The following is a 27,925-nucleotide window of genomic DNA, read 5'->3' on the forward strand; positions in this document are numbered from 1 at the left end:
CTGCTGCTGCCATGTCTCTGTGCGCTCCTTGAGGGAAGGTGCGCAGTAGATTTCTGTGCGCAGCCATGGCCCCCCAGCACTGTCCTCATAGCTCCCATTGATTCCAGCCAAGAGAAATAGCAGCAGCCACTTTCAGGAGTGGTGTGAAGCCATAGTAGGCAGGCAGCCTGCCTAAGCTCTGCTATACTGCAAACCACCAAGCGCCTCCCAGTCAGAGCCTGCTCTTCACACCCCCTCCCACATTCAACCGTCTACCCCAGTCACTTCTTCCTGACCCAAACCCTTCACCTCCTCCTGTACCCAATCTCCTGCCCTACCTTGGAGCTACCTCCTGCACCCAAATTCCCTTCCAGACTCTACATCACCTCCATTAATGCCACGGAAATGTATGACTCGTGACAACTTACCAACATACATGGAGTGCTCACCCCCACAATTTAGTTCCCATCTCTGCCCCAAATCATCTTTCCAACAAAGCAATGCCTACCTCCCTAATATCTGAGGAAACAGTTATCACCATCAGGAATTGGAAGAAGGGAAAATCACTTACATGTAATTCCACATATTTTTAGACTTCTTAGAGGATTCTCATTTTGCTGTTTATATGTTAAATTGTATCATTTCCACACATAAGTTACAGCAAAAATTCAATCTCCAAGTAATTTGTGCACGTACAAACAGATAAAGGGGTTGAGGCCTTTTTGAAAATTTGTCAGTGAGAAACGATTAGCAATTTGGTTTTCTATATTTTTTGAAAAAATACATCAACAGAACAGCATCCCCTAACACCATGCTAAAGCATTGCATCATTGCTTATTTATACATAAGACCACCATCCACTGAATCACTAACACCACCCGCTAAGTATTCTGGGGTTTTCCTCTGAGTCTGCTATTATGCAAGTACTGACCTGGTCTTACACTACCCGGCATTTAAGATCATGTCCCAAGCTATGTTCCTGCTAATCTTTTCCATCCAGGTGAGGGTTTTTTCCCATCCATTAGTGGAATAAATTTTTATATGCATATGTAAACATGCACCACTGGCAGAAACAAAAAAACCTAGCTGTGGGCATGCTCCACTTATCAGCTGGGCAGCATTTGAATCTCTCTGATGAGTGACCACACCAGTGCACAGCTTAAAGGAAACGCTGGTGTCAAATTACATGGCTTCAGGCTAGACAGTGCATACAACTTTGTAATTACTTAATGTCAACTTCAATAACAAATACAATCTTTGGACAACTTCTGAGGATTCTGGATCACAAACACAAAGCATAAGTTTAAAAAAAAAAAAAAAAAGAAGTTGGTTCCTTAGTCTTATATGAGGAAAAAATGACTTAAAAATAAAAAAAAAAAAAAAAAAGAGAGAGCAAACAAAGAAGAGAAAAGAAATTGCACTCACCTGCTCACCAGCTTGGGATTCCCCAATGATGAATCGATCCCCAGGGCCATCAGCAGCTGTAAGACAGTACAGAAGAAAGAAGATGATAAAAAGATTGAACCACTTGAAAAGAGAAAAATTAGAAACTGAGAATGGGAGATCCTTAGAATAATGGAAGACTTAGTTTACAGTTGCTTCTTTAGAACCCGTATGAGAGAATGTTTTGGAAAATGTTTTGGACTTTTAGCTCTTTTCAAGATGTGTTTATGAATGTCCTAATCACAGGTTATACAAGTATATTTTCCACCAAAAAATTGCTCAGATATATTCATTGTTCGTAGCTCTTGCATGGCTATGCACAAGTCTGAAAAAATGCAAAAAGAAACCATTGGATATTTATCTTAGTATCAAAGATTACCAGTTGTACAGAAGATTAATAGGATTAAAAACCTTTGCATTTTGAGCAGCGTTACAGGCTGGGGACTGACTGGCTAAGTAGCAGTTCAGCAGAAAAACACATGGGAATTACAGTGGATGAGAAGCTGGATATGAGTCAAGTGTGCCCTTGTAGCCAAGAAGGCTAATGGCATAGTAGGGTGAATTAGGAGGAGCATTGCAAGCAGATCTAGGGAAGTGATTATTTCCCTTTATTTGGCTCTCGTGAGGCCACATCTGGATTATTGTGTCCAATGCTGGGCCCCCCACTACAGAAAGGATGGGGATGCATTGGAGAGGGTCCAGCGAAGGGCATCCAAAATGATTAGGGGGCTGGAGTATATGACCTATGAGGAGAGACTGAAGGATTTGGGCTTATTTAGTCAGCAGAAGAGAAGAGCGAGGGGGAATTTGATAGCAGCCTTCAGCTTCCTGAAGGGAGGTTCCAAAAAGGATGGAGAGAGGATATTCTCAGTAGTGACAGATGACAGAACGAGGAGCAATGGTCTCAAGTTACAGAGGTTGGATATTAGGAAAAATTATTTCACTAGGAGGGTGGTGAAGTACTGGAATGGGTTACCTAGGGAGGTGGTGGAATCTCCATCCCTAGAGGCTTTCAAATCCTGTCTTGACAAAGCCCTGGCTGGAATTATTTAGTTGGGACTGGTCCTGCTTTGGGCAGGAGGCTGGACTTGATGATCTCCTGAGGTCTCTTCGAGACCTAGGATTCCATGATTCTATGAGGAAATAGTTGGTTATCCTCTGTGTGAAACTGCCACTAGACAAAGGAGCAGCAGAATTTTGCATATAAAGATTTCTGGATTCCCAGAGCTAGGAATGAATGTGATTTAATGCATTTATTACATAGAGTATAGACAAGCAGTACATCTGACAATTTATCTAAAAGACAATGGGGCTAAGTAGATGTGACTTGCACGTGTCACATTAGAGAATTGGGTTCTGTTCCTACCTGTTTGTGTCAGAGGTGATATTTGAACTTATTTCCTCACTCCCATCCACTGCACTTTCATTTGGACAGAAAGCAATTTTAATGGAGGACAGCATGAGGGCAAAGATTTATAAGCACTGACGTTGGAGCCTTCTGAAAATTAAGGGACACTTTACTGTGTATGTTCAAATGGCAATTTCCCATGGTTGCTCATTAGTCCATATTTAGAGAGATTTTCAAGGGGACAGCAAAGATTATTTCTGCTGATAAGCACTGAGTTTCTGCTTTAGAAGCACTAGAAAGGTTTAAAGAAATAATAAAGAAAAAACTATTGTATTTTCCCTACTCTTATCTTCAGAACATTTTACTCTTTTTGCTGAAACTGAATATATCATTTTGAGGCAGAGACCAAACACAGAAATTATTAGTGTGAACAGCTGGACTTTGAAGCAACTGAAATCATGGGAAGCAGTAAGTATTTGGAGGTGTTAACCATTGGTGTCATTGAGTTGTACCTGTAAGAACTATATTTATGCTTTTATAGTACCTTTCATTTGAGGATCTCTTAAATATTTTACAAATAATAATTAATTCAACCTGACAACCACCTTCTGAGGTATTATCAGTATTTTACAAAAGAATGAGAGATACAGAAAGAGTAAGTGACTAGCTCAAGGTCTCCTAGGTGTATCTAGGAGTCCTAACACTTGGTTACCTATTCTAACCATCAGATCATGCTACATCCAAAAGTGACTACTCTATATGTAGGGGTAGTGTCATTCTAGGGTAAGAACACAGGACTGGAAGTCAGGAGTCTTAGGATTTAATCATTCACTCTCAGCACTGGCTTCTCACAGAATAGACACATTCAAGGTGTCTTTCTCCTTATCTTCAAGGCACACAATATGTTGGGCCCAACATAGCTAGAAAATTGCCTAAAGCTCTGGTGTGAAGACCAGAGTCAGCATAATGAAGCTTTCTATCATAAGGGTAAAGTTCATCTGTGCAGGATATAGAGCTTTCCTGGGAACTAGTCTGAGACTTGTGGAATGAACTCCCACATGTACTATGAATTGTTATAAACCTTACCTCCTTCTGCTCAAGTGCAAGGGGCATGTCTTTGATCTGCTGCAATGGGGAAGATAACCCACCCATATCACCAGGGATCTGGTTAATAAGAGCTTGTGGACACAACTGGCCCTGTCCTATTACACCTGCAGTTCTCGGGAATCGAGATGACTCTTAAAGGTAGAAGCTCACCTCAGTTAGGGAATTGACCGGAAGAGCAGAAAGCAGAGCTGTAAGTCTTCCTTGATAAGGAAGCCTGGTTCCAACCCCAATCCTGAGACAGTCTGCTGCTTGGATGAGACTTCTGGTGCATGGCATGATTGGACCAGAGACTGGGAAAAGAGACTGGTCACTGGAAACAAGCCTTGGGTAGGGCAAGGTCTTGTCAACAAATCCTTGGATGACTTTGCTTTTGAGTTAACTGTTTTCCTTTTATTCTGGACTCTAATGCCCCAGAAGTGAAACTTAAATGTGCCAGGGCCAGAGGGCTCAGACACTAAGGCACTGGGCCTAAGAAGCGAGATACCTGACTGTGAGGGAACCACAGATGATTGCGTTTTGTCTCGATGGGCCATAAGGGAGTGCCATACAGACAACCTGGTTGCACCTTCCTTCTCTATAGATGTACATACAAAACAGAACAAAAAACCTAGCCCAAAGAGAAAACTTTCCAAAACAAACACTATGCTGCATGCAAAATTCTCACCCTAGGGAGAAGATAAGGGAGAAGACAAACCACATTTGGCAGATGTTCATAATGTTACCCAGTGTTCTACTGGAAGGAACTCAGAAATAAAAGTGACAAGGGCAGCATAAGAGCCTATCTAAACTAGACTAGATTAGAAATCCTTCCACTGAAATCATAATTGTATAATTGATGTTAATTGGAACAAAATTGAGTCCCTTGGTTCTAATTGTGTTCTTAGAATGACTTAACTTCTCTCACTCTTGGAGACTCCATCTGGAAAATGGAAATCTTTACTATACCTGTTTCCCCAAGGTGTTGTGATACTTATTCTGCTGTGGTCAGAGACTCTCTCTCACACTTACTTACTTCATAATTAGGCTTAATGATTTCACTGAAATGGCTCCTGGAGTAAAGTAATACTCATCATAGATAAGGGCAACAGATTCAAATCTTTCACAATATCACCAATTCATGAGATTTTATCACGAGTCTCACAATATTCAGTATTCTTCTTAAAACCCTATTGACTTAAAAATTGACATAATCTCTTGATTCCAGTAGCTTTTAAGAGTTAGTCTGAAAATCTCAGCTCTCATTAAAGAAAAATGTTGCTAGTCCTCCTGATGATAGAAAAACCTGGAAATAGTTGCATCCTAAAAAAACCAGAAATCAGGAGGCAAATAACAAAGCATCTCAGATTTATAGTTTTAAAAACATCTCATGATTTTGAGGCCTGAGTCACTGGGGAGCACATCCAAGGCAACTTTGCTTACCTCTCAGATCTTTTGTACATCTATTGACTTGTTCCCCAGGAAAAAACAGTTTGTTTCAGTTGTTCATCTGCTTCTACCTCTCATTCCTCAATAAAATCACAAGTGGTTACTTTGGGACTGACTATATGATGTATTTAATGGAAAGTTATAAGATAAGGTGAGGAAAAGATAACAGAAGCATATGAATTACTAAGAAATAAAAATGTTGTTTTCATACCAATATTGCTATTAGAGAAACATGAGGGCAAAGAAAGACAAACAATACATTATATAAGCAGATTGGTTTCTAAATAAAATGTGTTTCAATTTTCCATGTGCCACCAGTAGCTACTCAGAAATAATGTAAAAGATAAGCACCAGGGCAGGGCCAGATTTTCAATTAGGCACAACAGGCATATGTCTAGGGCAGGGGTGGGCAATAATTTTTAATGGGGGGCACTTCAAGATTTTGGCAAGTGGTCAAAGGCCACACTTCTATGGAAGGGGTGTGTGGACTGGGATGGAGGTTGGGTGCAGAAGGGAGCTTGGGGTAAGGGACTGGGGTGCAGGAGAGGGTGAGGGGTATGAGATGGAGTGTGGATGAAGGAGGGGGCTGTTATCTGGGGCAGGAGCTTGGGGTGCACGGACCAGGAGGAGATGTGGGTGCAGGAGAGGATTCTGGCCTGGGGGAGGAGTGTAAGAGGAGGTGTAGGGTCTGGGAGGAAGTTGTGATGTAGGAGAAGGGGGAAGAGGGGTACAGAGGGTTTGGGTGGTGGCTTGGGACAGGTAGTCAGAGGGGAGAGAGGAGGTGGGGTGTCAGAGGTAGGCTCTGGCTCGGAGGTACTTATCTATGTAGCTCTCAACCAGCAGCTTTGCAGAAACCTGAGGCAGACTGTCTGCTGCAGGCTGCTCACTACTCCACATGGGTCCGCTCCGGGTATGAGTCAGGGAAGGGAGGGAGAAGGCTTCCCACACTCTCCCTGCCCCCAGCAGAATTTCTCAGTTCCTATTGACTGGAAATTTTTCAATGGGAGATGAGAGATTTTGCTGGAGGTGGGAGCAGGGGCAGCATGCAAAGACTCCTTCCTCCCTCCCCAGCTGTCCAGAGTGGAGAGCAGCTGGCTTTTTAAAGCTGAGCTGCTCTCTGACTAAGGGTTCTGGCAAGGTGGCTGCAGGCTGGATCCAGTGGCTTGGCAGGCTAAATCCAGTCCGCTGGCAGCCTCTTGCTCACCTCTTGTCTAGGGGAACTGGCATAATTCCAGGGGTGCGAGTAGATGATAGGTCAATTGACTTAATTTTAGCTGTCAATTGGCAGGGGTTTTTAACAGCGCAAGTTTATATATTTTGGGCTATTTTGCTGCCCTACTACAGCTGGCCAAACCACTTCGGAGTTCTTATGAGGAAGGGAGCCTCCTGATTTTCCCCATCCTCGGCCAAGACACTCCACACATTTTTTGTCTCATGTCATGCTCCCTTCCCTTCGGTGATGTTCACAGTGTGCACAGAATTCTTGTCAAAGAGAGGCAGATTTTTTTTCCATAGAAAATGTAGCTCAGTTTCAACTTTTGCCCACCAGTGGTCACTCTGGTACCACAACAGCCTGAGTTGCCTGAGGGTGACTGGTTTGGAAGTTGGCTGCAAACAGCTAGCAGGAAGTGGCGGGTGCATTTTCTCCTTAAGTGAAAATTCACAGCAGCCTCCTTGAAGCCAGAAGAGGAGCCAGAGCAGGCCACACAGGGCTGTCGCGGGGTAAAGGTCACAGGATCAGATGGGGAGGCGGGAAGGGGGCTCCAGACATGGCAACATGGAGAGGCAGAGGGATCACTGAAGATGCTGTGCCCAAGGGCATGTAAGGTGTAAATTTTATTTGCACCGAGAACTATGAGGCAGTTCACCACTTTGCTGCCAGTATGCCAGCAAATAATTTCAAGTCAGTTTAAATTAAGATGCACTACACTTCAAAAGTAGACTTAACTTTTATTCAAACGGAATGAGTTGCCTTGGTTGATATGAAACACACTCTATGCTGCTGAAATGTATTTGTTCATTATCTCCTCAACAACACAGGGTTCATAGGTACATAGAGATTGCCAAATTAAAAGAGACTGTCTACATACAGTAGCCTGGAAATCCTTTGTCAAGCAGTCAATATTAGATGTTTCAGGAAAGATGTAAAGAAACCCTAAGCATCTAATTTTATGTTACTATATATAATAAAAATGCTACTGGACCACACCACATATCTCACATACTAGAACATAAACGTTTATAATCTTTGTAATTGTTCAGGTTAGCTAGTATAGTTAGACATGATTCTTAGGTGTATAAATATATAATCATTATGAAAAAGAGCTATTTACTTCCAAATTTCCCCAGTGGAAATGAGTTACGTAGCTTAATTATACATTAAATTAAAATATGTCCTTTTATCCATTTTAAATCTGTTGTATTTCAAAATAGTCCTGGCATGAAGACCAATCAATGATGACTTTATACAATACCTTTGTTTCATTTCAGTACTTTCAGTAGCCCTCTGGAGAGATCTACATTTCCTTACCGCTCCAAGAAAAACTGCTTTCAGGAAGAATGGCTACCCTGCATAACATGGTTGGCTACATTTGTAATGGTTTATTGAATTCACATTCTGAAACCAGTCTACAAATCTGCAGATGGCAACTTATTAATTTTTGAAAAAAAGATTAATTTCACTTTAAAAAAAAGGCCAACAAAGTTCCTTACCTCTGAACTCTAAACTCTCACATGGCTAAGGGTGAAAAGAACTCAGTAAAGTTGAGTCAAAACTTTCCCCATCTTTCTGTCTAAGAACAGTCACTGAGTGGTCTTAGAGTTAAGATAACAAGCTCTGAAGAGGTGGTTTCATATATACGAAATTATATAATTCTACACATTTCCAGAAACTTTCAATATTATATTTATTTTATGGCTTCATTTTCTGAATTTTTTTTTAAAAAGTTAAACCACGACATATGGAATGTAACAGCCTTGTAGTCTCATACATAAGTCTACTTTTAAACAGTCTTACACCAGCGAGGACACATTAGTGAGGCCCGTATGTGCTCATCAGTTGTGTTAGACTGCTATTTCAGGTGGAACCTCTGTGGTCTGGGACTCTGGTCTGCCAACATCCATGGTCCAGCAGGACTATAAATGTTGCTGGAACAGAGAGCCCCAGCAGCAGAGGTTGCTGGTGGCTGGCAGTGGAGCTTGTGGGGCCCATGGGCCATCAGAGTCTGCAGGGCAGCAGACCCCACAGCCAGCAGGGCAGCAAAGCCAGTGGGGCTGCTGGAGCTGGTAGGGAAGCAAAGCCGGTGGGGCTATCAGAACCCATGGGGTTGGGGAGCCAGCAGGGCTGCCAGAGCTATGGGCACTGCAGACCCAGGAGAGCTCACAAGGCCACATAGCCTGCAGAGCCATGGAGCTGGTAGGAATGCCGGAGCCAGCAGGGCTGGGGGTATTGGAGCTTGGTGGCTGGGGAGAGGAGTTCCCAGCCTTGCCTGGCCCAGCAAACTCCCCCGGTCAGGTCCTAGCAGCCATACAAGCAGAATAAGTGTGTCAGTCTTATCAACACTTACTGCACCTTAAAAACAGATTTAACTTTTAACGAACTTTATCACCAATCTAAATGCTGTCCAGAATTGCAGCCCCCATTTTTGGGACTGCAAGAGCAGCTACCCAATTGCTCTTCCTCTCTCTGGAAGAAACTTACTGGAAAGTGCTCAGAGTGTGCTGGAGAATAGCGAGAATCATGGTTCTGTTAACTAACTATCCAAGAAGGAGGGATTTAGTTGCCACATTTAATGAACTAGTCTCTCTGCCCTATGTTACCAAAGAACTTTCCAAAGATATATTTGGAATATATATTCCCTGAGGCAGAATAACTATTAACGTCCCTCATCCCCGGAATGTGCATCTTTTCACCATACCAACTACAGCGTAAAAAGCTGCTAATGTCTCATGGGAAACTCTGTCATGTACCTTTACCTTGAACTCTCTCCTCATGGCTCAGATCTGGAATTCAGCCTACCATTTTATCACCTCTGCAACAATGTCTTTACATTTCTCTGCCTATCTCTGCTGAAATCCACATACATCCTTTATCTCCAGATGCCTCCACTACCGCAATTCTCTTCAGTATTGCCTTCTAAATTTCCAACTCTCCAGAGTTCAGCTTGCAGAAGGTAGACTGCGTGCAGGACTACTGAATTTGTTTTCTCCATGGGATTACTTCTTTGCTTTGCTACATAAAGAAATTCCTCTTTTGTTGTTGCAAACACTCTTGAGTTTACTAGATTATCATTATAAGCATGCTGCTGTGTGGTGTATGGTGGTGAGAACTGGACTGTCTATGGCAGACACAAGAAAAAGCTAACCACCTTCCACATCTGCTATCATTGCCTTATTCTAAGTACCAAGTGGAAAATCAAACTTCCTGACGTAAAAGCAATTGAGAATATGCAGTTGCCAAGTCTAATCCCTGCTCTAAAACCCAATTGTCTCTATTGGCTTGGTCACCAGATGAATGCATTCCAAAGTATCTCCTGTGTAGAGAACTTGCCCATGTTCCAAAGTCACTGGGACAACTCTGACTCATATTCCAGGGTTTCTGTAAGAGAGACTTGAAAACTTTCAGCACTGACACTGCAAGCTGGAAAGATGAAGCTGACAATACGCTACACCAGTGGTTCCCAACCTTTTCCAGATGGGGACCCATTTTGACAATTCAGGGCAATTAAACCCAGGGCAATTAAAAAAATGTGTGAATGGCTCACTAAGAGCCACCTGGGGAGATACCTGGTGACCCTTTTGAAATGTAATAGCGACCCATAGTTGGGTTCCGACCCATAGGCTGGGAAACCCTGTGCTACACAGTACAAGAGAGTCAAAAAGAGAGAAGAGAGGTGGTTGAGAGAGAGGAAAACAAAGAAGAAAGGGCAGTAGACCTCAAGTGCTACTAGCACACTGGCTTCATCCTGTTACCCTGAATTTTATGACGTGCTAACTCTGGCAACTATTGTTGCTTGAAAATTGGACTTTTTAGTCACTCATGGATGCTGCAGCATGACATAGTTGTTTCGGTGCTCACACTATTGCCTTTTGAGATAGATGGCTGCTATTCAATACAAAAAGACTACTGTGCTGTCTTGGAAAGGCCTGCAGGGCCTAACGAGATTGTTCCATGGAACCCCTGCCCAGGGAACATGTGGGGAACTGTCAATCAACTCAGTGGACTTTGCCCTTTACTGAAATCTGCCCTGTAGTTTGTCTTGGATCATAAAGAGCACAGGCACAACATTGGCAATTAACCTCCCAAGACACATCACCATTACGATATTTCTGCTCAGGCCTGCAGGCAACTATGAAATGTTAGTATTGCTGTTTTTCCAATCACTGGGAACTAGTCCCTCAGGATTCCTGAATCTAAACAGTCACTGCAGGGATGCATGGTTTGTCCTGATCACAAACTTCCTCCCATATGTAGTCAAAACATTCTATAGATTTAATTACTGCTACGAGTTCCTTTAGGGTGGTGAAATCACTTTTTTCAGGAGAACTTAGATATTTGTTGTAATACACTCTCAAATCTTTTGTGTCCTTGTGTCAAAATTGTCCCCACTGTATAAGCAGATGAGTCCAACAAAAAAAAGGGTTTGAAATACAGACAAAAGCAGACACAAATGCTTTTTTTCAACTAAAAAACTAAGTCACAATCTGCTGACCTCTGAAATGGTTTCCCTTTCTCACCAAATTTATGCAATTGTTTTGCAATTGCATTGGCAAACTCACAAATAAACCTTCTCTAATAGGAGCAGAGTCTTACAAAACTGTGCCCACCTGTGAGTATCTGGGAAGTTGACAAGTTTTGCAAAGTCTCGGTTTTCTCTTTAGCAGTGGAAATTCCCATCCAATTGACTGTGCAAGGTAACTTACCTCTTTCTGAAACAACTCCAATTTCATTGGATTCATTTTTAGATTGGCAGACTTAAAAATGTATCACAGACCATTGTAAATGTATCAGTTCCCTGTTCCAATACGTTAGCATGCGCCAAGAGATCATGATCCCAGTTTTACAGATGGGAACACAGAGGCACAGATGTGAAGTGACTTGCCCAAGGTCACTGACTATGCCACTTTCACAGCCAGATCTCTTAAATCCCAGTTCAGTGTTGTGTCCTCTAGATTTTACTGCCTAAGGAGTTTTTAAAGGAAAGGATCCTAGAAAAACTTTCAGTGTAATATAAAAATATTTTAATCACCAGACCTAATTACTCAGAAGCATGCACTTCTATATACAATTTTGAAAATTATGAACTGTAATAATAAATAATACTTAAAAATTAAACAGCAAGATGGAATTGTAACAATCTGATAAATATTTGATGCACAGGAAACATTTTTTATAACAAAAATTCTAAAAAACAGGAAACATTACTATTCTTCCTATAAAGTGGCTGAATTTTACAGCTGTGATTTCAGTAATGATCTTCTAGATATCAATAAATAAAATAAATAACAATAGTTATATCCAAGAAAGAAGTGCTTCTGACTGTGTTGGAGCTTGCATGTGTACTAATAATCTGTGGCAATGCTGAGTTTTCAAAAGATGCCCTGTGTGGCTAGAGTAAAAGCATTTACCTCTGACAGCATATCCATCTTTTACAGATGCTGGGAAGGGGGGCAGGTTATCTTTTGCATAAACATCTTGAGCAAGGACTCGGCCCATTCCATCTAAAAAGGGAGAAAGAAAAAAAATACCATGTTCCATGTCAATGAATGTACTCAAAGGGAATAGAAGGTGACAGAAGTGTGCTCTCATGGATGAAATTCATGTGTATGTGACACATCTCATAATCTGGCCTGTCAAGCTCTTGATTTCTATCCAAACCAATAGGGAAATAAATTGAGAGATGCAGCCTGAAAGCAGAGATGAAAGATGTGGTTCAGTCAACCTGCATTTTTGGTTACGACAAACTTGTTGGCATTGGATTTGGATGTATAGTATCCAGAACAAGAGCAGTTGGCTGAGAACCAGGCGAAGTCCTGGTCTATACCACAAAGTTAGGTTAATATAAGATGCTTGTGCATGTATCTACAATTAAATGTAGATACTGTGTTACTTAAGTCAAGTCTAACAGTCCTCTAACAGCTAACCCACAGTGCCCAATATTGACTGCTCCTTCCAGGGGTCATAGAGACCAGAAGACCCCCACCCCTTTAAAGTGCCACACATTTTTTTAAAATGTCTTTACCTGATTGTCCAGTTTGGTGAGCATATGTAGCTGCTCTGCCCCTTGGCCCTGACTGCTGTTGGTGTAATCCTGATGAAGTGCAACAATCATATATGTAAAGCAACCACCACAACACGTATAAGTGCACGAATAATCTTATTCACAGATGTACAGAAAATTCCACACAATTCCTAGGAGGTCCCAAATCAGCAGGGCCTGGTAGAACACAGTACTCCACAGTGCATTATTGAGGCTCACTATTACAGTGATTTTTCAAAACTTCCTCGAACCATCTAGCCTTGCACTTAGAACTTCTAATAGCCTTTGTGACTGGTTGTTTAAACTCAGAAGACAGTAATTCCACCTCCACAACAACTTTCCCCCCTTTGTTTGATAGATATTATGTAGGATACAGCAAGCAGCTACAACCATTACAATATTTTTTTCACTGATATCCTATTTTGGAGTAAACAACTTCAGCATCACTTCAATCTACCAAAAGTAAATTCAGCTGTCATTCTGCACATGCTGAGTTGGTAGCTGAATCTTTCCTTTGTGCTGTTGAGGTGGCTGGTGTACAGCTTCATGAGCCAGAGAAGCAAAGAGTAGCTTAGGGTATATCTAGACTACAGAGCTTTTCCGGGATGAAAAGCTCTGCCACATGCAAGGAATGCATCTGCTTTTCCGAAGAGGAGAAGAGGTGCTGATATCAAGGTGCCCCCTCTCCCATTTGCACTTTCAAAACGTCTAATTTACATCCCTCTGCCGACAGAGGGGTGTAGTTTAGACATAGCCTAGATGAAAATCTGTCTCATTTATGTGGAACCACAACACTGACCTGGGGAGAAATCTTGGCTGAATCCACAGCACTGCCTTATTCTGATAAAGCAGGGGTGGGGAACCTCAGGCTCGGGGGGTCAGATGTGACCCCCTGGCTTGCCTGGATCCGACCTCTGATGCTCAGGAGCCCCCCTAGCATTGGGGAGCCTGCATTAGCACTCCAACCCCCCTGCTACCCCACCGCAGGACTGGAGCACAGAAAATCTACGATGCTGGGTCCCCCTAGGCTTTGGTATGTGCGGGGAATATGAGCAGGACTCGACAAATAATACAATCTAGTAGATTGTAACCCGGAAGAGCTGGGTTCGGGCAATCTGCGCATGCGCAGATTGCCGGACAGTGCGGCTGGCGAGCGGGGCTCGCCATGGTTCAGCGAGCCCTGAATATGAGGAATGTCTTTCTGCTTCTCAGTTAGGGGCCACGTTAGTGACGGGCTGGGGGTTTTTGGCTTCTCATTTGTGTGTGGCCCCTGACTGATTTTTCTGTGGGTCAGCAGCCCCTGACCCAAAAAAGGTTCCCACCCCTGTTATAAAGCATGGTATAGGGCGTATCAGTCATTGTGGCCTGAAGCTGAATTCATTGACAAAAGGAAAATGACCTTCCATATATTACATGTAAGATCCCAGGAATTAAGTGGTTCAAAATAAGATTTTCCAGCTTTGTCAGAATGAAACCTATATCACACAGTAAAGAGGGTATTTTAATATTTTTTAAGTCCTATTCACTTAGTTTGTGATACAGAGGCATAGAGAGAGGGGAGCGGGGGGAGAGGGAGCAGTTGCCCCCAGGTGCCACACTAGGGGGGCACAGGGATGGGCTGCGGGGACGGGACGGACAGGGGAGAGGTGCGGGGCTCTGGGCTCACCTGGGCTGCAGGAGCAGGGAGGTGCCGGGAACCAAGCCCTGGACTCAAGGGGAAGGACGGAGGGAGGGAGGGGCAGGGAATCAGTGCTGGGCTCAGCAGTTTTGTGGGCTTGGGGGGAGGTGAAGGGAATGGGGCTCAGCTGGGTTGCAGAATGAAGAGGTGCAGGGTGCTGAGCTGAGCTGGGCTGTAGGGGGCGGGGAGGCAGAGGTGCAGAGCTCAGAGCTCAGTTTGGCTGCAGGAGGAGGGAGGTGTGGGAAACCGGGCCTAGACTCAAAGGGAGGGAGGGGCAGGAAATCAGAGCCGGGCTCAGCAGTTTTGCGGGCTTGGGGGGAGGTGCAGGGAATGGGGCTCAGCTGTGCTGTGGGGGAGGCATACAGGGAACCAGTGCGGGGCTCAACTGCGCTGAGGTGGATGGGGGAAGGCATAGGGAACAGAAGGGCAGCTCAGTTGGGCTGTAAAGGACTGCAGGGAACTGGTGCTGCACTCCCTTGGATTATGGAGGATGGTTTTTGGGGAGGCGCAGGGAACCAGTGGGGGTGGGCAGCTCAGTTGGGTTGCAGGGGAAGGAGGTGCAAAGAAGCCTAGTGGGAAGGGAGGGGAGGAACCAGGAGCCCTTACATGACCTCCCCTGGTCCAAAAAATCCTTCATCTGGGATCAGTCAGGTCCAGAGGGTGCCAGACCAGAGAGGTCCAACTCCTACCCAAGTCCCCTCCTTGCACCTTCCCTCCTAGCCAGATACGCTACATCAAGCCTGCTTCTGCACCCTACCTACCACCCAGGCCTTGCCCCCTTCCACCCCCCACCTCTCCCCCAGATCCTGCATCCCAACCATATCCCGCTCATAGGCAGCCCTCTCACACACATTGAACCCCTTATTTTTGTCCCCACTTTAGAACCTAAGGGGTCCATAAAATTAATCAGAAAAGCAAATCTAGCCTATGGAAAGTCCCGAACCTCAGTCCTTCCCGTCACTTCCCCTCGCTCCTTGGGGTTGGAATGCCAGAGGAGTGAGGTGTCTCAGTGGCGACTGGAGGGTTGGAGTTTTGGGAGGAGTGTTTTTGTTTCTCACTTGTGTGGTTCCCATCTGATTTTTCTATGGATCAGTGGCCCCTGATCCAAAAAAAGTTGCTTACCCCTGCCATAAGTAAAGAAAACATTGAAACCTTTTGTATTGGACATAAAATAATATTTTACTTTATTTAAAATGATGTTTGATAAACTAACATGAGAAAGTTAACATTTAATCTGTTTAATAATTGAAATTAAACCATTCTTCACAGCTGCAGCATTAGCAAAATGGCTTGGGCATAATTGTGTAATTAAAGGTGAGTTACCATTAGCAACTGTCCGTCTGCAGAAAGGTTTACGTTGAGTCATGTGGTCCATGGGCCAAAAAGCTTGAGAACCACTGGAATAGAGACACCTCTGGCCTCTCCCCCCAACAGTCAGTTGCAGGCTTCCTGCTGTTCCACAAGAGCCCACAGAGAGATCAGGTCTGTTACCACAATGGTAAATCACCATTTTGCTCCAGTGTGGATGATGGACACACTCTTTTATGAGTCTTCGTCATCCAAGCAGTTGATTTAAACAGCATGGTAAGAAGCCACATGAAAACATTTGGTACGTCCACCACCAAGAGGTGGGACGTTTTGTCTCTATCCAGAAAGAGTTGTCATGACTTGTGTCTCTGGGTGAACAAGAGCCTTTGTGAGCTCTGAGAAGAGGTAAGATGTTTTGACTTCCAGCTTCAAGGGATTTGTTCTGTCTTTGGAGTGCACGTTGCTTTGACCTGAATGAAGTCAGCTGTGACAACGCATTTCTGTGTAATTCTGACACAAAGTGGAACCTGTGCTGAAGACCCCACATTCAGGGAGAGAAAGCGCTGCTGTCATAAAAAGTAAATTCAAAGCCTCTCCAATTTTCTTCAAAGATCACCTCTACCAGGCAGTGGGGCTTTTACTGATTCGTCCCTTATATGTTTGAAGGGTGACTAAATGTTATCTGGATCTCTTTGGGTCATATCAACAGATTGTTTTGGGCTCAATCCTAGATTAAAATTGAAATTGTATTAGGCCCTTTGTAAGCAGGCTGGGAAGTGGTCTCATTTGGCAATTATTATTCAGTATTATTTACGTAATATACACATTGCCATCTTGGTATTGACATATACATTTCTCAGTACCTTCACATATAAAATAGCTCAGCCCCATTGACCTCCATGGGCAATGTACCTTGTAAGGAGTGATGGGGATACAATGAAGTTGTTTACACAAATATGTTGCAATTGTGAAAAAAAAATTGTGTCTGAAAACTGTAGGTACTGGGGGTACTCATACATTTTTTAAAAGGGATACTTTATAAAAGAAGTTTGAGTAACACTGCTCTGAAACCATTCCTTTTGGCCTCCCTGTTTCCTTTCTCCTTTGACAAGTTGGACAGGTAGCAGTTTTGGTAAAAATATAACAGACATGTGCACGCAGTGCCTGCTCTACCTCAGCTAGTGCTGGATAATCAGAGCCTCAATTCTAAAGGAATTGGCATTATCAAGGTGATCAATCCTCCTACGTTTTGTTGTGGTTTTTCCAAAGAAAATTCTGGTGTTTTCTATAGGTCACCCACATCTACCAGTCATAGCAGAGACTTGGGATTAAACACGGCTTTCTCAACTAAAAGTCTTATACATGTTCGGATGCTGTGATTGTGAACACTTTGTGAGGCAGTCTGCCAAAGGCAAGGCTGGCCTTGAATCTTTATATCTATGGCTTCAGTTGAATGGCTTGTGTGAAATTTGGAAGAGCCGCTCAAGGAGACCTCTCTCCTTTACTTAAGGATAGAATCTCACAGCAGCCTGAAGGAAAAAGTCCACGTGAAAGAGTGAAAGCCTCGCTTGCAGTGTAGCCTCAGCCTTAGGCTACTTATGCTTCAAGAAAGCGAGGGAGAGTCTCATGTGTTTTAGTTTTATTTTTAAGTTTTTTCTGAGTATTATTTTAAGAGGTAAGTTAATCTCTTACATTCACTGACGTAGCAAAGGAGGTGTGAGGGGGTAATTGCCCTTCTGCTCCCCCTATCATAACTCTGTTCGCCTGCTCCTCCTCCATCCACCGCCACCTACTGAAGCCTCCTCCCTGCCTCTGCACCTCCTCTGACCTTCTTCCCTCTTCAACAGTGATATAGTGCCTGCCCCAAACTGGAGGGGGTAGGAGAAGACGCGGTACAAGCTCCCCCACTCCCACTGGGCTCAGCTGTGCACCAGGTTCGGGGCCCTGTCATGTGGTGGCGGGTTTGTGTGTGTGTGTCTGCAAATTTTGCTTTTGCCCCCGGGCACATAACACCCTTGCTAGGCCTCTGTTGTGATAAGCTATAGGAGGACCCTGACTTGTGACAATTGGTTCTGGAGGAAGTGTCACAAGTCGGGGGCATCATAACTGAAACCCGCATTTACGGTAGGCGCCGTGTGTCACCATAAATGCAGGCTGAGGACATAAGTCGGGGGTTTTCGGCCCCTTCCACACTTACAAAAATGTTTGTAAGTGTGGGGGGTTGGAACTCGGGCAGTCATATCTTGGGGGCTCCTGCATCTGAAAAATTTAGGCAGTTGGAGAAAGTAGTCAAGTAGTTGTGGAGTAGGTCAAGTGAAGGGGTCACTCTGGGCTTCATTGAAGCAATTTGCAAGCCTTTTCCATTTTAGGTCTGTCTGGGATTTCAATATGAAAGAGTATGAAATAACTACTTAGAAGTTATAGGGTTCTTGTATTGTATGGAGCAAAGCATCCTTGTTCTGATGTTGAAGCCATACTCTCAGCTTGGGTAGACTGGCTTTGGTCACCCACTACAGTTGTGAACCAAATCTATTTGGCTTAGTCTACACTGCTAGTTCTTCTGGCAGAAAATATGCTAATGAGGGTCTCATTAGCACAAGTCATGATCTCGCTAGCATATTTTCTGCCATTTCTTTTTGTGCAAGGGGTTTTTGCGCAAAAAGAAGTGTGGCCTTTTTTTAGCGCAAAACCGCCGTTTTGTGAAAAAAAAACCCAACAAAACTGGCCACACTGCTTCTTTTTGCGCAAAAAGAAATGGCAGAAAATATGCTAATGAGATTGAAACTTATGCTAATGAGTTCCTCATTGGCATACTTTCTATTGGAAGAATTCACAGTGAAGACATAGCCTATGAGTCAGTCTGAGGACATTAGGATCACCAAACCTTTGTCTCTCCTTAGCACTGACAAGATCTTTGCTACTTTGCTTTCTGAAAAATCTCATCTTATGTCCTTACTGAACATGTTCAGGAGATATGTATTCAAGGTACCAGAGGTCATCTGAGATAAAAGGCTGCCAACTGACCTCTGACATGAAGAAACATGTAAAATACTGATAGTAGCAGGCTATCCTTATATTCAAAAAATATCTGGTTTTTAGTTGCTAAAAGAGGGCTTATTTATGGTCATTTGGGCTTTGATGTTATTGAGGCTGAGTGACTGGTGAAGGAAGGTACTGAGTAATCTTGAAATCACTCATCAATCTGTAAGCCATCTTTTGAAGTAGAGCTTTATCCTCCCCACACTCAAGGGAGAGGTACACAGCGTGAGGTGTGAGAAAACATACCATGATCTTTTTTCCCTTTTTTTTGTGTAAATAGGCCTCTACTTATGGATTATTAGGCTATCCAGAATTAATCCTAGGCTACATCTACATTGGCATGATTTTCCGGAAATGCTTTTAACGGAAAAGTTTTCCATTAAAAGCATTTTCGGAACAGAGCGTCTAGATTGGCAGGACGCTTTTCCGCAAAAGCACTTTTTGCGGAAAAGCATCCGTGGCCAATCTAGACGCGCTTTTCCGCAAAAAAGCCCCGATCGCCATTTTCGCGATCGGGGCTTTTTTGCAGAAAACAGTACTGTGCTGTTTACACTGGCCCTCTTGCACAAATGATTTGTGCAAGAGGGCTTTTGCCCGAACGGGAGCAGAACAGTATTTCCGCAAGAACACTGATGATCTTACATGAGATCATCAGTGTTCTTGCGGAAATTCAAGCGTCCAGTGTAGACAGCTGGCAAGTTTTTCTGCAAAAGCAGATGATTTTGTGGAAAAACCTGCCAGTCTAGACACAGCCCTAATGTTGCAGTGCAGGATTCTGGGAAATGAGTAACACCTCACAGAGGGGGGCAACATTTTGGTTTCAAACTAACCTCATTTCAGCTTTTTAGGGCTTTGTGCTACGTGAGTGTATAATGATATTCTATAAATTCAGTTACAAATCTCCAGCAGCTTTCTAGGCCTTTTTTTGGTCTCTATTTAGGATGAATACTCCATGGCTGAAATGTGTGTACCATGGTCATTACTGACTCAAGGGAACAACTTAGTCAAGAATCAAGTTTGGGTTGCAATGCTTGAAAAGATCAATTGGGGAACACAGTGGACAGATGTGTGGATTTTAAGCGGGTCTTTTAGAATAAGGGCAAGAACCTGACTGATACCAAATTTCTATATGTAGAAATACACTTAGCACCATTACCGTGTATAGTAAGATACATTTAGGAATGTATATCAATTAGATTTGCTTTCTCCTTTTTTGCTTTAATGTTTGTATGAGCATATACATTTTATAAAATCAACTACAGTCCTTGAACATTAAAGATTTTGCTTGTCCTCTATGCATTGCAAGAGCTCAGTAGTATTACATTTTTTAAAAATACACTATCTTATTGTGGAATAGGTCAGAATTCAAAGCTCCTGGACTCTGGGGCTACGTCTACACTGGCCCCTTTTTCGAAAGGGGCATGCTAATTTTGAAAGTGGGAATAGGGAAATCTGCGGGGGATTTAAATATCCCCCGCGGATTTAAATAAACATGTCCGCCGCTTTTTTCCCGGCTTGGGGAAAAGCCGGAAAAAAAGCATCTAGACTGGCCCGATCCTCCGGAATAAAGCCCTATTCCGGAGGATCTCTTATTCCTACTTTGAATTACGAATAAGAGATCCTCCGGAATAGGGCTTTATTCCGGAGGATCGGGCCAGTCTAGACGCTTTTTTTCCGGCTTTCCCCCTAGCCGGAAAAAAAGCGGCGGACATGTTTATTTAAATCCGCGGGGGATATTTAAATCCCCCGCGGATTTCCCTATTCCCACTTTCAAAATTAGCATGCCCCTTCCGAAAAAGGGGCCAGTGTAGACGTAGCCTAGTTGAACTCCCTTCCTGAGATTAGGTACATTAGCCTATATAAATGAAGATTAGATATCAGTAATAAATGAAGATTTAGATATTAATTTATTTAAATAGAAAGCATTTTTATAAATTAATCTAATTCTAGAAAATGTACTGAAAAATCATATGTATGTTTGATTGCAATAGTGTTATGGAAATCAATAATCACTTGTGACACAAACATTATATCGAGAGAGCAGAATTTAAGGTCTTGTTGCATATCTTATAAAGTTTTATAATTTTTTCAGGAATACAGACTTCATTAAATGTGTTCCAAAGGAAAGGGAACACAGCAGAAAGAACCTTGCTAAGCAGAGGCTTGACTTCCAGAGCTCTATGAGTGTAAGGGTATGTCTACACTAGCTCGTTAATTCGAGCTAGGTAGGCAAATCAGGCAACCGGAGTTGCAAATGAAGCTCGGGATTTAAATATCCTGGGCTTTATTTGTATGTTCCCTTTCGGCCGCCATTTTTAAATCCCCCTTAGTTCGAACCAACTGCCCGCGGCTACACGCAGCAGTTTAAAGTTAATCTGAACTAAGTCCTTAGTTCAGATTAACTGTTACTCCTCATGGAGTAAAGTGTAACAGTTAATCCGAACTAAGGACTTAGTTCGGATTAATTTTAAACTGCCGCGTGCAGTTGGTTCGAACTAAGGGGGATTTAAAAATGGCGGCAGAACGGGAACATGCAAATAAAGCCCAGGATATTTAAATCCCGGGCTTCATTTGCAACTCCGGTTGCCTGATTTGCCTGCCTAGCTCGAATTAACGAGCTAGTGTAGACATACCTAAGAGTGGTAAGGGAAGGTTATTCTGGGTTAGGAAGCTATATGCCCTCCCCGAGGTACTGCCCGGACTGGTAAGACCAATTCCCCATCACTGTTCAAAGAACAGAGCTAAATAGATGTAATTAGAACCTTTTTTATATGTTAATTGTGTTGGAGATGTGTTTCTTCTATCCTACCTGATAAGAGCTGAAATCACTGAGAGTTGAATCATTTGAGACTGATGGGCAGTAGTCACAGTGTTCCAGCTAAGATTTTCCATCCATGAACAGAGTGATTTTAGTCTTGTGCACCATTATTAAGGTCATGTGCACTTGTTTGGATGCGTGCCACAGTGGCACCCAAGTTATTAACATATTAGCAAGGTGCATGCCTTCAAATGCTTATTTAATATGAAGTCAAATAAAAAGAAAATTGATACTGCAAAGTTTTCAGTATGTTAGATTAGCCTCATTATTTTTTTTATTTCACACTGGCTCCACTGAAGTGTTCTTACTGGCCTCCCACACCGGAGCCTAACCTGCTCCTGCAGAGTTCCTCCTCTGACTTCCAGATCATTACAAACTCAATAAAAACAACATGATTGCAGTAGTCTGTCCTTCTACAGTAAGTTCTCAAAAACAATATTCTACTTTTATTATTCTGTTGGTTAGCTGTCACTTTCAGTTGGACTGTTTGTTACCCAGGAAGGGGACTAAACTTTGTGACTTAGCTGGAGGGCTGAGCTTCTCAAAATCTGACGAGACAAATGGTCTGCAAGAGGCTCCACAAAGCCTTTTAATATTTATTACCTTGGTTTGGAGACAAAATGGGCATTTTTGTGCTTTGTTAAAATCTGTTACAATTTTTCATAAAGTAGTGTAGGACAGTGGTGGAAGGTGGAGGCAGAAGAGAGGTGTGAGATAAAAAAAAATGACAGAGTTCCTCTGCTTTTTGATTTATCTGTCTGACATTGCTGATTGTTCCATATACATCCTCATAGAGTGCACCCTCTAAATTGCTGACTGTATCAGAAATATCCTAAAAATGCATTCATTTTTTAGAGCTTGTTCAATCTCACACTGTATCCAACTATATTTGCCTTTTTTCTGTTCAGAATTATATGCAAACAAATTTCACCATTCTCACTGGTGATCACTGACAAATGTATAACAAACTTTTCATGTTCAAAACTTGCATTACAGGTTATTTTTGTTCCCTGATCATCCCTATGTATAAATGCCCATTAAACCATATTTTTTATGTCAGACTATTAAAGGAGAATATTGCTTTTGAGAATTTACTGTAGAAGGACAAACTACTGAAATCATGTTGTTTTTCTAGAGTTTGTAATGATCTGGAAGTCAATTTGCTGTTTGGGGAAGTATACAAAATATCTCTTGCATCTAAAAGGTTTTGAAGGGAATAATTAGAGGAGATCTATCAAAAGAGCACCAGCCTCTGAAGTGGCAAGCTCTTGGAAAGGTAAATCAAAATTCTGTCAACAGAACATAAACACTATCTTCAACAGATCTTGATATCTCATGAAAATGACAGACCACTGATATCATAGGGTACGTCTACACTACAGCGCTAGTTCGAACTAACTTAGTTCGAATTAGTTAATTCGAACTAAGCTAGTTCGAACTAACGCATCTAGAACTAAAAACTAGTTCGAACTAGCGTTTTGCTAGTTCGAACTAGTAAGTCCACATTGAGTGGACTCTGAACAGGGCTTAATGATGGCCGGAAGCAGTGCCGGCAGGGCATAAAAGGAGGACTTAGAGCATGGAGATACTGTCTCAGGCTAGCCGAGGGCTGCGCTTAAAGGGTCCCGACCCCCACCCCGGACACACAGTTCTAAGGGGTGCCCCGCTTGCAAAGAAGTTCTGGCTTGGAGTGCCCTGAGTGCCCACACTGGGCACATCACACCACTCGGCCATCAGCCCGGCTGCACTTGCCGCAGGCTGCCATCTGGGGAGAGGGAGTAATTGGGGGGCTGCAGGAGAGCTTCCACCCCCAGAAGCCCGCAGAGCCAGCCCAGTCCTCCCCATCGGGGGCTCGTACCCCATTCCTCCCTCACCTCCTTCCACTTGCCCTTCCCTAGCCCCCCTTCTTCTTGATGTACAAAATAAAGATAACGTTTCTTCCAACATTGACTCTGTCTTTATTGAAAAAAACTGGGGGAGACTGGGAAAAGGAGGTGGGAGAGGGGAAGAGAAAGGCTGGGAGAGGGGAGGGCAACTAACATGATCAGGGGTTGGGAACAGGTCCCAGATGAAGAGAGGCTACAGAGACTGGGACTGTTCAGCTTAGAAAAGAGGAGACGGAGGGGGGACAGGATAGAGGTCTGTAAAAGCAGGGGTTGGGTGGAGAGGGTGCATTCAGAAAAGTTCTTCATGAGTTCCCATAAAGAAGGACTAGAGGACACCAAAGGAAAGGAATGGGTAGCAGGCTTGAAACTAGTAAGAGAAAGTTGTTGTTGACAAAGCAAATAGTTAACCTGTGGAACTCCTTGCTGCAGGAGGCTGTGAAGGCTACAACTAGAACAGAGTTTAAAGGAAAGTGAGATCAAGTCATGGAGGTTGGGTCCATGGAGTCCTATTAGCCAGAGGGTAGGAGTGGTGTCCCTGCCCAAAGTTTGTGGAAGGCTGGAGAGGGATGGCACGAGACAAATGGCTTGGTCATTGTCTTCGGTCCATCCCCTCCAGGGTCCCTAGGGTTGGCCGCTGTGGGCAGACAGGCTACTGGGCTAGATGGACCTTTGGTCTGACCCAGGACGGCCATTGTAAGCTCAGGGCTCAGTGTCGGGGGTCTCAGTGGACCCCCTTGATTTTCATGCACACCTGCTCCTGGGTGGCCAGGCTGGCAGCTCTCCTGCCCTAGACGGCCACTTTCCTGTGCCTAGTGCGGAGATCGTGGACAAGGTCCACGATGTCCGCACTAGTCAGGAAGATGCCCGCCTCTTGCGGTCCAGGGCAAGCTCCCGGGAGCCGCCAGCCTGGTCCCGGCAAGAGGGGGTGGGCTGGGGGGCATCGGGTGGGTGGCTCTGTGCCGTGCCAGGTGCAGGGTCTGCTAGCTGGGTGCTGGCAGGCTTGCACCTGGCACGGGCACCGTAGCCAGCCCGTGCCCCTTTAAGGGGTCCGGGGCCGGGAGGGGGGCATAGAGTTTCCCTGGTGTTGGCCAGAGTGGCCACCAGGGAAACCTGGGGAGGGCTAGCCTCCCACTAGTTCGAACTAAAGGGCTACACAGCCCTTAGTTCGAACTAGCTAGTTCGAACTAGGCGTTAGTCCTCGTAAAATGAGGTTTACCTAGTTCGAACTAAGCGCTCCGCTAGTTCGATTCAAATTCGAACTAGCGGAGCGCTAGTGTAGCGCATAGGAAAGTTAGTTCGAACTAACGTCCGTTAGTTCGAACTAACTTTCTAGTGTAGACATACCCATAGATATAATTGTAACCTGATACAATCAAGGTAACCCCAGTTTTTGATAAATTGGTTTTAAAAAACGTTTTTTTTACTTTGGGTCCGACAGGATACAATTTCTTCAAAGATATTATGATATAGGGGAGATTAAACCTTCAAATTATATGTGTAGTCAAACAAAACCATTGACTCTTAAAATACAGGGATTAATCCACAGTAAAGGCTAATATCTTGGAATATGAAAAGAAAAAAACAAAACAAAATAAATGGTTTTTAAACTATAGAACTAAAGAAAAAGGTATTAAAATATTAAGATGAAGTTCATTTTTGTTCTCCTCTCTAATACCTAGATGGATATCTTTTTGTCCAAAATCTGTGATATAGTTTGTTGTTTCCAAAGTTCCAGCTAAGGCATTGCTATAATCCAGCTCTGTACACTCTACAATGCCTCCCTTTACTTCCTTGAAATCTTTTCTTTTTTTTTTAAAAAAAAAAGGATGTTATATATTTTCCTCTATTTCAATTTTGCTGACATATTACAAAGCTATTTTTTCTTAATTGATTATTGAAAACAATTTTGTTCTTATTTTTGTGGGTTTAATAAAACATGTTCTGTAAAGGAGCTTTGTGTGGAGGTGTTTTACTTTTTTTTGACTTCTCACATACTACATTTTAACCTTTTGCAAAGTGTTTCACTTGCTTGGTTATCCAGGTCTGAGTCTGGGACTTCCACTGTCCCATTTCTAAATTATAGGGTTTTCTTGTATCACTTCAAAAGAAGAAACCAGATTCATCTTTGATGACACAGGCAAATTGTAACTCAGTGCTCCAGCTCCACTTCTTTTGTTATCATCACTGTGTATCCTTGTTAAAGGCTTCTATTGGCAGAGACAGCTTAAATCAGCACTATGGACTGCATAGGAACTCCATCCACAGAAATTGCCTTGGAAAACATGCTAGCTACTTTTGGATTAGATGGTTTCTTTGCACAAGGACACTCTACAGAGGAGAGGTTGACACCTCAATTCTAGAGCAGAAATTCTGCTGTCTGAGGCCCTGCATCAGCATCTGGGTAAACTTGATATTAATTCACAGGGTCAGATTCTTTCTTACAAATTGTCATCCCTGTGCAAAGTGGGGCCCAGAAAGCAGCTGGTTCTGGCCAGCTAAGAATTCTATTTCCACTGGGGTACTTTCAGCTGATGTAACTTGTCTTTTTTGTCACACTCTTGTATGGCCTTGGTGTAGGAGCAGTATTCAAAGGGTGAGAAAGAGTAGAGAAGAGGAGTGGCTTGCACATAGATTTGCAGTTTGCACTAGTAATCTTTTGGTGCTAGCTGTTCTAATCGCTGCTGCAATTATACATTTTTTTGATCTTCTGGGTTGAAATGTAACTGGCTCCCTAACACATTTGCCTGGCAGAACCCAGTATAGGAAAGAGCCATAGGGGTCCTTTTCTTATTCTTTGTCTGTGTGAGGGGGGTCAACTCACCACCGTAGCACCCCTGGCAGTCCGTCCACAGAATTAGCTCCTTCCGGTGTCAGGGTACCTTCCCTCCGGCAGTGTTTCCCCTCTTTCTTTCAAGCCGCAGTGTCCTCTTCAGGACACCGCCCTCCAGCAGTGCCCACAGCAGTCTCTGAGCCCCCCTTCCAGGGGTTGTTGTTTCCTCAGCGGGCCTTTCTTCAGGCCCAGAAGTCTGGGGTTTTGTTTGGCCAGAGCTCCCCTAGCCCTGCCTTGCCTCCCCAGCCCTGCCCTAGCTCCAGAGAGCCGCCGCCGCCTCCTCCTCCTCCTCCCTCAGCAGCCAGGCTCTCATTGCCTCCCCCCCACAGGAGCAGCAGCCCATCATTTTATATGGTTCCCAGCTGGGCCCCAATCATCTAACATGGCCTCAGCTGGGGCCAAACTCCCAGACCCTGCTTCGGCCGGTGTTTGCTCTTAAAGGGCCAGTGCAGGGCGAACGCCCTGTCACAGTCTGATAATCACATGGTCATTATTATCTTAAAATTAAATGTGTCAAAGAAGAGATGATAATATTGTAGTTTACAATTTGAGAGCTAGAAGAATTAATGTTAATGGTATTGGAAAACCCCTGTGGCAGCTGCCCACGCACCAGCCTGCGGCCCAAACCCGCAGTGGCAGCTGCCCGCTTGTGGCCTCAAACCCAAGTGGTAGCCATTTGTCCTCCCGCAGCCCAAACCCCAAGAGGCAGCCACCCACTGAGCCCACCACGTGGCAGCAGCAGAAGCAGTGGCCCCGCAACATGGCTCTGGCCACCAGACCAGCTGCCCGAGCAGCCACCCCCAAAAATGCAGCCTCATCCCCACCCCCACCAGCCACGCGGCCTGGGCCCCAGGAGCAGCAGCAAAGTGAGTGTTGCTGTGCGGCTCTGGGAAGGTGGTGGGTGGGCTTAGAATTTTTTGTGCACAGCCGCACAGATGTGCTCCTTAGAGGGAACACTGGTCACAGACAAGAGGTAGATGGCAACTGATGGTGACTGTCAGCCAGCAGGGAGACGGTGAAGAAATGTGACAATTGGCCAGCAGTATGGCAGGGAGGCGCAACAAGTGGCCAGCAGGGTGACGGGAGTAAGCAATTAGCAGGCAGATGGCGAGCAACCAACGGCATGATTAAGATGCACCTTTACCTCCCTCAACCCAATATGGGAGATGAATTCTGCAGGTACTATGAGTGGAGTGCAGAGAGGAGTTGGGCCTCAGAAGGATATTGCTCAACCTATGGGGGGAGGGGGAGGGGAGAGGGACTTTTACTCATGGTTTATGTTTATGAACCCTGTTTGTGGTGTCTTCACAAATTAATGCCAAGTTACTTATTACAATTTTCTTTTTTTACACTCAGATTCTGTGGTTGCAAATGGGGGAGTATTGCCTTTCAGAAACACCCAAGGTGGTATGTGAATTTCTCAAGTTACTGGTGGGGGCTCAAGCCAGTTCTGTGTTGGGTCAATGGAAAGGAACTCTGAGAATATTGAACCCAGTCCTTGCTGTTGCTGGCTCCACCTGGCAGAAGGGTTACACGATAAAATGTGAAAATGTTAATTACAATGTATTTTGCCCACTTTTATTTTAAAATGAATTCATATCTATCAAATTTTGTGAAGTCAACAAGCAGACCTGTGTTAAGTAGGAAGTAGTAAAACAGGAAATAATAGTAAATTTAGAGAACAGCCTCTCATAGTTCTAGCGAAGAGGACACAGTATATGTTGGGGAGGAGGTTTGCTGTTAGGTACTGTGTAAATATATTTTGGCACTCATGTTGTTACGTAAAAGTACACAATGATATTATT

General features: G+C 43.8%; 1 protein-coding gene across 18 annotated transcripts in view; it reads right to left on the reverse strand.

The window, feature by feature from the left end:
- Positions 1 to 27,925, reverse strand: part of GPHN (gephyrin) — a 535,888-nt gene that overhangs the window by 85,923 nt on the left and 422,040 nt on the right. For all 18 annotated transcript variants that reach the window (XM_075927415.1, XM_075927413.1, XM_075927409.1 and 15 more), the window contains 2 exons: positions 11,930 to 12,022; positions 1,405 to 1,460 (listed from right to left, as the gene is read on the reverse strand). In XM_075927415.1, coding sequence (XP_075783530.1) covers positions 1,405 to 1,460; positions 11,930 to 12,022 — 149 coding nt within the window. The remainder of the gene's footprint in view (positions 1 to 1,404; positions 1,461 to 11,929; positions 12,023 to 27,925) is intronic.

The sequence above is a fragment of the Pelodiscus sinensis genome, chromosome 4 (assembly GCF_049634645.1).
Source record: "Pelodiscus sinensis isolate JC-2024 chromosome 4, ASM4963464v1, whole genome shotgun sequence".
Classification (NCBI taxonomy): Eukaryota; Metazoa; Chordata; order Testudines; family Trionychidae; genus Pelodiscus; species Pelodiscus sinensis.